Source organism: Populus nigra, chromosome 2 (assembly GCF_951802175.1).
Source record: "Populus nigra chromosome 2, ddPopNigr1.1, whole genome shotgun sequence".
NCBI lineage: Eukaryota > Viridiplantae > Streptophyta > Magnoliopsida > Malpighiales > Salicaceae > Populus > Populus nigra.
Window position 1 is genome coordinate 47,299,811 of NC_084853.1, and position 11,754 is coordinate 47,311,564.

Genomic DNA, 11,754 nt, shown 5'->3' on the forward strand with positions numbered 1-11,754 from the left:
TATATTTTTAGAAAAACCATGTTAATAAGAGAAAAACACTTAAAATAATTGTCATCATCATAATAGTAATAAAAATTGGGGTAGATAAATAGTGGTAACATTGGCAATAAAGATAATCAAAATGGTTGAATATGGCAATGTTAATGGATATTATTAGAGAATAATATATATTATATATTAAGATATTATTTAATAATTTAAATTATTGAGTTGAAATGAATTTTTTTTTATAGATATTATAAATTGTCAATATAAGAAAAATAGTTTCCTCTCCTTCGTGATTATAATTAATTCCAATTTCAAGATAAGCTGGACTTGATTGCAAATCATTTATAACACAAGGTACGATTTTATTAGCTCAGTCTCAAAAATGAAGCATGCATTATTTATAGAAGCTGAGTACATAGGAACACGCTTCTCTGGCCTGGAGTACGGAAGGTTTTTTTTACCTTTTCACCAAGGCCAAAAACTTCTATCGAGAAAATAATAATTAAAAAAAAGCCAAATTAGGTTGCTCACTTTCACAAGCTACTAGTCATAAAATTGATGCATTTATCAGGTCAATTGTGATAGGATAACCGTTGGCTTTAATGCTTCTAAGAGGGATGACATGAATTGCCATTTTTTATTATAAAAAAAATAGGTTGGTTGATAAAAATAATTTATAAACTAGCACAACTAAGTAAATAATTATGCCCTGGTGGTCATTTAGGGACCAGAATTTCCAGAATATTTGAAAATAAACCTTGTATCCATGGTTTTTGAACAATAATATTGAAGAAATTACATATCTCGGACGTAAGGATAAGCACACCTGGTAACATAGTCCATCCATTGCTACTAAGAGCTTGTTTGTTTCTCGAAATGGTATGTCACAAGAGTGTTAAGACATCGTAGATTGTTCTTGTTGGACAAAATGAAAGAAGTAGGAGAACAGGAAACAAGATGATAATTTATTCTGGAGAACTGAGTTGCTTTATTTAAGCAAGACAGACACATAAAAATAGAGACTAAAAGCTACATTCATTATTTTAGCCATAAAATTCTAAACAGACTCTTAAGAAATAAGAAAGCAACATTGAAGAATAAACAAACTGCAGAAGAACCGGTAATCAAGGCTGACTGGTCAGTTGCTGGTGTTGTAATTTTAACGGTTCTTACTCTTGGTGAAGTTCTTGCTGAGAATCCTTGAGTTGAAGGGATCCCAACCGGGTAGAATTATCATAATCTTGAAGAATATGTTCTGGTATTCCTGGAACTATCAATCCTGCGATCCTTAGCAGTCTCATAAACCAACTCTCTCTGTAGTCCTGGCCATGGAGGTAAGGGATTATAAAACTTCTGATAAGCTCCCAGAGAGCATTGAGGTACTTGGGGAGTATCAACAGCAAAGAGAAGTAGTTCTTGTTCGGCTCTTCTTGCATAACCTGTGTCCCGATCACAATTATCATTCATGACTGTGTTAGTGACTTGTCAACAATCTTACTGAATACTGAGTTCTGCTGATACATAATCGAGTCAAGAAAAGAATCATCTGGTTGGGATTTACAAGTAAAGCAAGAGGGCGAGAGAGCACTGACCTTTCCTTTATAGAAGCTATTGAAGTAGATGCAGGGACCGAAATGCTTGAATAAAAGAAGATTGTCATCATAGGGCAATCTAGGCACTATGTCATTACTGTAGACATGCCTCATGTACCTTACTTCATATCTTTTCAACTTATCTACCATAAATTCCCCAAATTGTCCATCTCCTACTCTGGGCTGCCCAAACGTGTAAACCCCTTCCAATCTCTCAAGCAACCAGGTCTCCTGGTGTAATGCTAACACTCCCATGAACAGTATAGCCAATGCCCCACCCAAGCTATGCCCTGTTAATATAAATTTTGCCTTCTCATTCTTGAGCAATATGTCCCTGAGCATTTGTCTAATTTCGTAGTATGCATAAGAATGGCCACTGCCTTGTTCAATTTCTTTGGGCCAGCCATTCTCTTGCAGGCCTAGGGCTTTCATGAAGCCACGGTGGAGCTTACCAATGCCTTGAAGGTCATACCACGAGAGATCCACATCTGTGGTCCAGTCATCTGCATCAAAAGGGTTGGTCCCTCTGAAAGCCACCACAATTAAGGTTGGGTCAACCTTCTTATCTTGGAACATCAATGCTTGCGTTGAGGCCCTTTCCTGGTACCCTGTGCGGCATTCAAATCAGATGTTCAATCAAACATGCCTTTTATTTTGTGTGTTGCAAGTGTGATTGTGATTTTAAAAAAATATAAAATTAATAATTGTTTTAGTATTTTAATATGTTTATGTTAAAAATTAAAAAAATATTATTTTAATATATTTTCAAATAAAAAATATTTTTTAAAAACACCATACATCAAATTAAATATCAAATATATGCACAACTATATTCCTAGCAAACGCTTTCAGTCCTTTCATTAGTTTTCTTGACAATTTATCCTTTATTTTTAGTCAAAATGTCACCTAGTATAAACAAAACCAAAAATGCATTTGAAAAGGGTAATTTAGAGAATTTACAAGCAACTCCAACAGGGAGGGGGGGAGGGGTTTATGATTTTTATTTAAAACCAAGCGTACCACCTATAAAATACTAAATTGTAATCTACCTTTAAATTTTAAAAGGGCCAATTTTAATAAAATAAACTAGTTTGGTTTCTCGTGCTATCATACGAGATGGAGTATTTTGTTTTCAATGCAAGAAGAAGAAGAAGAAGATGAAGAAGAAGAAGAAGAAGAAAGAATGGAGTGCACGAGTCAATTAATTTCCCTGTGTATCTCGCAGCCTACATCACCTTGACCTTATGTTTTTGTCTTTAGAATACCTTGACCTGACCTGATGATGTTGCTTAAAGTTCAAGAGCTTTGGATTTTACAACATGTTTACTTTTCTTTGTGTCTCTATATATTCTCTTTCTACAAACAACGCTTAAATTCTGAATCTTGCTCGTCTATAATCAAAACATGACCATCGTTTTAAAATCTTAACATATTATCCACGTTTATGTTTTTTCTCATCCTTGAAATGTCATGCTAAAATTTCCTTGCCGTGAATTGACTTAGATAATGGTTAGGTAAGAGTTATTTCAAAGAGATGGTGTTAAATTTGATATTAATTCGTAGATCATACGGACCTCCATATCAGCTGTGACAACATTATCATATAGTGTTCTTTCCGAGAAATGATAACCTCTAATTTTCTAATTGAAAGCATATATACTTAGATTTAATCTAGTATGAAGTTTGATTCAGTCCAAGATTGATTTCTATGTTTGCTAAATAAATTTAAAAATAAAATACCCATCATTTTGAATAAATTATTTTATAAAATTAACTCAAACTCGAGAATTTAATAAGAATTTTGATAGATTAATCAAGTCGATTACTTGGATGACCAGGTGATTAATTAATTAGGTTAACCATAAATTCAAAATAAACTAACTTGTACTATACTCCAAATAATTAAATTATATATCATATCAACCTACTAGCCTGGGCGGGCTGAGTAACTATGATTGAAAGTATAAGCCTTGCTTCTTACCGTTCCAGTAGTCGTAGGAACCCAAGAACTCCATCTGCAGAAAAGTGAAAAGAAAACGAAAAACAACCATCGTTACATCTCATGGGATATCAGTGAAACATTTTCATTAATCTCTGTAGCGTCACCTTTTTTTTTCTCTCGGCTAGCTAGTATATATGATCAAAACTAATTCTACATATTGTACTGTAATTGAGGGATATGCCTCCATTAAAAGTACCAAGTTTGAGCACATAATTTTTTTTTTAAAAAAGCACAAATTAATAAAAAAATGGAACAAGTTTTGGGCTCTAGGCTAGACAGTTAGGTTTTCTGTAACTCGATCCATGTTATAACCAAAAACAAAAGGTGTGTGTGATCATTTGGTGTTAGTGCTGATACTTACGTTCCAATGATCTTTGACGATGGTTTCGATGAAAGCTTTGTTTTCGTATGACAATTTGGCGGCCATCAAAGACAAGGAAGTGTTATATTTTATTTCCCCGGGTCTGCTACTCTTGTCTAGTTCTACTCTCCAGTCAGAATGTCCAACCGCAGATCTGAACGTTGCTGATGATTCATCCGGCCTCACAACCTTGTCTGCATAAGTACAATCCATTCTTAATTAGCTATTAGAACCCCATATTATACATTAAAGGGTTGATTGTAACTGCATGCACTCATGCATGGACATATATAGATTCGATCAAAAGGTGACCAAAAACGTTTTTCAATGCACAAGTAAACTGATTTATGCTCTAATTCTTCCCTGATTTTATGCCACGAAAAAATAAAATTCATGGGAGCTGCACATACCCTTCAAATAATTCAACAGGAGCTTGAAAAGGCCACCGTTGTTTGAGATAAGATTTAACCAGTACTCTACAGTATGTCCTCTTTGAGCCAAGGGTTCCCTGCAAGACAGAAGGATTTTTTGCACAAGAACCGAGATGAAAATTAGCCATCGTCGATTAATATCTCTCAGCCGGTTCTCTTCGGGGCAGTCAACGAATTTTCTACTTCTTACATCAGAGAAGAATAAGAGAAGAACGAGTTCCTTCAAACTAGCTTCCTTTGGATCGAGCAAGAACTTATCTTGACAGAAATGCTCGTCATTGCAATTGGCCATGGCTTGGAAGCAAAGAAGAAATGATGAATTGATTATCTCAATGTCTGATGCAGAATTAGCTAGAGGCTTCGATGTTTATATAGTGAAGTAACTAAGATTCCGTCCCTCAACTATATACTCTGTTTCAATTAAGTTCTTAGAGTTCGAGATTAGTCAAAGTTACCCTAAACTACCACACATTACTCAATTGTGTCCCGCATTAATTTACAGCCATCAAAAGAATTTACGTATTTTTTTCTCACATGCCCAACATCACTACAAATCTGTTATTCCAAATTCTTCAAAATATCAAGTTGCAACAAATAAAAACATTTTATGCAAAGAAATAAAATTAAAAAATAACGATATTTTGTTGAAAAACGACCGGAATAACTAAGTTTTATAATTTCTTTTTCTATCACTAATTGCGACTGTGTTCTTGATTAGTAAGAGATCACACGAATATATATATAAAAGAGTTATTTATCTCTTTTGATTGGTACACTATTGATTAAAATATATAGTTTTATTTAGGGTAATATTGCTCAATTTTATATTTGAAGAATTTAATTGAAATCATGTGTATACTAGATGACTAAGCTGTAGTTTCCCATACATTTTGTAAAACAAAGACAGCTAACACGGCTTCCTGTCTTGGAATAAGACCAGGTGAAAGATTAAAAATCAATCATCCACGTGATTTGTAATTAATTAGCCTGGTCTAGTTTTAAAATTGAATAATCAATGGTCGCCATCGTGGCCTGGATGTCAAATTCCGTCCTCAGCTTAATTAGAAGAAATGGGAATCTGTACAAAATCTTCATAATCAACATGGGGAGAAGCCATAGAATTTTTTCAGATGGTCACCACCTTTCAAAGATGGATGGGAACGACGACCGAGTTCATGACTCTGCAATTACGTGGAATTGCACTTTAGCGAAATCACATTGGCGATTGGGAAAAGCAATAAATTGAAGCTTTGATTTGTTAAAAAAAGGGAGCAACTTTAGCGGGATGGTAATCAGAAAATCCTAGGGATCGATACAAGTCTCCTAATCGATCATTCTTCTCCTGTTTATGCAATATTTTATATTAACAGATGCCTTTTAATATATTTATTTATGATTAAGAACTTGCCTCGAGGTTTCTGTTTTAAAGTGATGTCCCAGTTGACATGTCAATTCAAGTTAATTGTTTTCTTTTAAGAAAATAAAAACAGTATTATTTTAATATAGAAATTCTAGTTTGAAGTAAGTTCAATCAGGGCCACGTTTGGAATTAGTAAATGGTTAAAAAATGAGTTGTGCGTGCATTAGGGCTTTCGTGTCTAATCAATCAGCTTGACCAGTCTGTCAATCAACTAAGAAGTGTTCTCATTTCAGATAATCTATTACGATGTGATTAAGACTTTCTTTGATTTGAAAATAAACAAATAATTAATCCTCCATCAGATAAGCCCATGCCCATTCTCTAACTCAATATATATAAAACTTTCAAATATTTGAATTCAAATCTGTTTATAGTCATTCCTTTGCATACTAATCAGACTCGGTCTAAGTATTGATCTGGAAAAAAAAAAGTTAAATTATTATCTGTTCATAAACATCATGTTAGACTTTAAATTTTGAGTTTTTTAAATCAACTTATTAAACAAGTTAGATTTAATAATTATGTTTCCATGCAAGTGTGACATCAATATTCACATAGCAAGTAAGTTAATAGCTAAATTAATAATAATAATGAAGTGGTAAAGAATCAATTAAGAAAAAATAACATTTTAAATTTAAATCTTATCATTTTTATTTTTCAATCTATATAAAAATATATAATTGATTAAAAATCTTAAAATAGAGGTTTCCTCAATGATTTGGCTTTTAAAAATGGTAACCTAGCCTCGATATTGAGTCTACGAATGTATTTATAATTAAAAAAAAATTTACATAAACAATGACTTTTTTTTCTCCGGGAGGGAAATTTTTTAAAAATTTTTAGGAGTGAGTATTCAAATTATAATGACTCCCAAGACTCAAAAATCAAAATCTCCTACAATATGCACTCTTAAATTCATCCTAAACTCAGCCTCTCTTTTCTTTCTATATAAAAAAAGTGCAAACAAAATACTTAATATGATTATTATAACTTGCATACAATTAGGGTGTGAAAAATGCATATGGGCTCCCTTCTGGACTGAACTTATCGGCAATAATTGAGAGAAAGAGTTGGATTGTCCACTTCAGTTTTTTCATGGGCCATTTACCATTACCGTTGCCCACTTACCCCATATCTGGGCTCTGAAGTCGTGTGTAGTGAAAGAAATGTTTTTTGCGAATCCTTTCCAGTAATATTCCGTGTTTAATTTTCTTCTTCTGGGCCAGATTAAAGTGAGTGACCCGAGTTGGACCAGTAGCACTTTCTCTTTACAAGCTTGAGATAGGACAGGATAAAAGGAACACTGTTTCTTCCATGTTTGGTGTTATTCCACGTTATTTGTTCTATTTTCTATGATGGAACATGAATCACGTTTTCACCTTCAAGAAATCTTCAAACCGATTTATTATTATTTCATTCGTACAAATTATGTGAGATTCAGCCTAAAATGGTTTTTAATTGTATGGTAATCTAGGTCTTAACTTGTATCCTTGTTCAGTAAAATAGACGAAGGTCAGTGCACACCCACCAAACCAAAACACCGTCCTGTACTGACTAACCATGCTCTCTATCTTAGCTTGCGTATACACAGAATTGGTCTTTGAAATTCATGGTAATTTCCCTTTTCCTAGCTAGCTGGTGAGTACTGAATCCTCGTGATGTACTGTTTCTAGAAAAAGAATTGGGACAAAAGTTCCCATGATTTGTTTGGGAATAGCAATGTTCATGGCACCTATCAAGTGGGACAAAGGCGTGGAATTGCAAAGAATACTAGTCTAAAATGTTTAGATCTCGAGCGTCTTCTACTCGAGGCCCCCCCACAGAACACCCAACAACATATTTCAATGTTTTGTTTTTCTTACATTTACTCATTTAGCTGGTCCATTGCTTGTTTTGTCCCGACTCTATCATTAATTTCAGCTCCTATCAACTTAGCTGTACATTAGACCCCCCCCCCCCCCCCCTCCCCCGTTTGTTTTACCAAATTCGATCCTAGCACGAGCAAGGAGAGACATATACAAGTTTCAAACAAGAGGTCAGGAAACATGCAGGAGGTATAAAGACGAGAGCAAGTGTTATTGACGAACAGAATCTATAAAGTAAATCAGGGCTAGTTAATCACAGGGGCCTCTTATACAACTTTGCTAGTGCAGTGATGAGATTACATGCCATGCAATGTTATTCCTGACTATAGATAGGTTACTCCAATGCTTTTATTTATCCCCTTCAAAGAAAAGCGATTTTAGGGTAAATTTCATTTCTATAGTGCAGTTTAAGATTTCCCAATGTTAATATCTAGTTTTCAAAATTCCGATGTTATACCCCTAAATAGCCTACTTTTTGAATTTTATTTTTATTTTTCTCAGGTTCTTGTATGTTTTTGTGAGACATTGCAGCATATACACAGGGATTTAATAAATAAAAAATGATAGAGAACTAAGAAAAAATAATATAAAAAATAGCTTTATATATGTTTGTTATTTAGTAGTTAATTAAAAGTTTAACAAGATTTCTTTTTAAAAAAGGAGAAATTTCAAGAAATTTTAAATTATATGGATAGGATTGGAACATTTTTTTATATATAATTATCGAGAGTGTATTAAAAAGACTTTAAAATTAATAATCAAAATAAAATATAGGGACATAACAAAATATAAAGAAGAAAAAAGAAATAGATTTAAAGAAACAAAGGAGGAAAAAAATTGATCTACTATAATAGAAACAAAAAGACCAGAAAAGGAGAAGCAAAACTGAAAATGACTACCTAAAATTTTTTATTACATCATAATTTGATGTCATCAGAAGATTTTAAGATATAATTTTCAATAAAAATAAATTTTAAATCTAGAGCATGTAACTAAATAGCAATCCAATAAAATATAATGAAAAAATAATCAAATAAATTTATAATTATCTTTTAAAAAATAATATTATTTCTCAATAATCAAATACTCCAAGTAGCACTGTTGGAGATCATTCTCCAAACTAATCTTTAAAATTTGCATTTCACCACTGCAGAATATGGATTACCCATGATTTTGTAAACAACAGTATATTCTTCTATATCATTGTGGCTCGATTCTGTATTTAATACAAAAATACATTGTTGAATAATATGACGTGGAGTTCAAATTTGTCGTTCTCGTGTGGAGAATTATATTTTCTTCAGATGATACTTTGTTGATATTATATGTCTGAGGAAGTACAATGCACTTGGGATACTGTAAGAGTCTATGCCCTCAAATTGAAGGACAAGGGAGCACCTCCATCTCTATTGCAGAAAACCCTAAATATTTGCATGCTGGGACCTTAGTGCCAGCCATCACATGGGTATCATAATAGCTTCTTTGACCATCATATATATAATCCTTACAACCTAAGTTTGTTTATTTAAGTTCTATATCTAGCTCCTAGATTGGATTTGGATTTGGATTCGGATTCGAGTAAGGAGTATAAACTTAAAACGCTTTGATGGGTCATGGTCCTTGAGGCAAGAGCACTTCTATCATTCGATCCTACACTGGGAGGCAAAGGATCATGCATTGCCTTGGCAACATAAGCATTTCTCTTCTTATCCAACAGTACTGACCCATTTCAATACAGACATGCATTGTGGCTAAATTGTTTCCACATTTCCGGCACGGTTCGCGCAAAGAAAAGTTCCGGTAGAATTCGAATGCTAGTTCTTCGTCTCTGAGGATAATAACTGCTGATAATCTGTATCGAGTTTGATAACTATGTCTTTAGATGCTCGAATGACCTAATCTTCTGTTGTGAGGTAATTAAATTTAATCTCCTCCTTGGGATCAAGATAAAAACAAGAATTAGGACAGCAGGTCAAGATGATTATCACATTCAAGTCAGATGGTTACTTTGCTTTAAAATAGTTCATCCGGCGTTGCCCTTGATGCAGGACTGCAAACGAGTTATTGTTATCGAAATAGAAAACCAAAAATAAAGTGACTTGTCAATTGATATTCAGATAAGGGTTTAAAATCTTAATCATTTTTCAAAGTATTTATTATGTGTTTTTGGATCTTATTTGAGTGATGTCTAAATTCTTTCTATTCACTATATATATATATATATATATATATATATATATATATATATATATATATATGTACAAAGGACAAAGTTGTTATTATTATTATTATTATTATTATTATTGATAGGTAATCAAATGAGCGGATTACTTGGTTAAACTAAGATCATTCAAGATTATGGGTTGTGGACATGAACCTCTCCTCTTAAATCAAGAATTTTTTTGAAGGCTGATAGTGTTTGCTAGCTCGGTGTTTGTGCTATTTCTTAAGATTGATATTTTCTTTTCTTTTTTACCAGAAAAGGAAAGTAAATTAAATTGTTAGATAAATTAGTCATATCAAAACTCAAAACTAGTCAGAAATAAATTTAATTTCTCTTGCTATCTTTTTTTTTAATCTAATCCCAATAGTAAAATCTAAATTAACTCAATTAATTTATTTAGGATTAAGTTAAACTCGAGTTTGAATTAGCTTAAGTTGAGTAAAAATAGAAAACTTGGCTAATCTAGTAAAATAAATTGGGTTAAACTGTTGATTTGGTCAATATAGATTTGATATGGTCAAAACTTAACATGTTGTTTTTGTTTTTTTTATAATCAAAATAATATTATTTTAATATATTTTTTAAAAAATTATAGAATTAACTCTTTCAATACATTACCCGTTATTTGTCCTGAATCAAGAGATATTATAATAGGTAACTTGCCCCCACCAAAATACTAAATATCATTATATTTGTTAATTCTAATCTAACCCAACCAATTAATCTAGAAATTTTTGATTAGGTGTTTGATGTAGATCAAGTTTTAAGTTAAGTTAGAAAAGATAATAATTTAATAAAAAATCATATTAATGCATCAATCTAATATAAATCTGATTGGTTAATTTAAAAAAATAAAAAATATTATTTTAATAAAAATAATAGATTAACGGTGAATTAATAGTTACAGTCAAGGATGCTTGTACTTTTCTAAAACTCGGACAGGAGCTGAGAACTAAGAATCGAGCCAAAATAAATGTGGAAATCAGACGTGGAGTGCCAAGTAGGAGAAAATGTCCACGTAAAGTGACCATGTAATGCAGATTGAGTTTCACGTGTCAAGATGTTGGTCAACAACCACGTCATCATCTTTGCCACGTTTGAAAAATAAAGCCCATCACTTTGTCAGATCATCACGTGGATTTCTCGTGCATCCTCCGTGATCAAAAATCAAAATCCCCCTCTTCCTCTCTCTATACAACGGGATTCCATTTTCGTGCTGCCATTTCCAATGAAACACAAATATGCTTTCTCATTCTTAAACCAAGCTATCTCTCATCGAATAATAATAATAATAAACTATACTATACGCAAATTGTTTAACTGCAGTTTATCTCAAAATCTTCATTATTTTTTTTTAAATTTCATGATATGAACAATGTTATTAAACTTGATTTTACTATAGTGATGAACTTAAATTTGATTTGATAGTCACACCCGGACATCACGGCAATCTTAAAAAAAATTTTGGTTATGAAAAAATAACAAATATCTGACATTTTATTTTTTTAAGGGAAAAAGTGTGTTTCAAGGAGTCGTCATCTAATATTATGGTCACTGTCGCACGTCAGAAATCCGTCCGCGCGGCATCGGCTGGCGATTTTATCGTTGTTTGCTTGATTTGATTTGATTGGTTCGTTGGAGTCGCCACCTAGTAATTTATTGAGGGCTACTAGGAAACCTGATATACTGGTCTTGTCAGAGATTCGCGGGTAAGGGACTGGTTGTGATTAGGAAAGGTTTTAGCACCCCTAACGCACCCTACCTGAGGTAAGCTGCTTCGTGGACTTGATGTGTTTTTTTTTTTAAATAAAATTTTAACCCAATTCTAAGGCTTTGATAAATCAGTTATTAGTTCCCAAAATATATGTAGA

General features: G+C 32.7%; 1 protein-coding gene across 1 annotated transcript; it reads right to left on the reverse strand.

Moving 5' to 3' along the window:
• Nucleotides 1-931: 931 nt before the first annotated feature.
• LOC133681964 (triacylglycerol lipase OBL1-like) lies at nucleotides 932-4,701 on the reverse strand. Its single transcript, XM_062105176.1, has 5 exons — nucleotides 4,354-4,701; nucleotides 3,944-4,137; nucleotides 3,562-3,595; nucleotides 1,581-2,188; nucleotides 932-1,427 (listed from the first exon to the last, which is right to left on the reverse strand). Exons 1-5 carry the CDS (start codon nucleotides 4,664-4,666, stop codon nucleotides 1,158-1,160), a joined length of 1,419 nt encoding a protein of 472 aa, XP_061961160.1. The 5' UTR covers nucleotides 4,667-4,701; the 3' UTR covers nucleotides 932-1,157.
• Nucleotides 4,702-11,754: the final 7,053 nt, after the last annotated feature.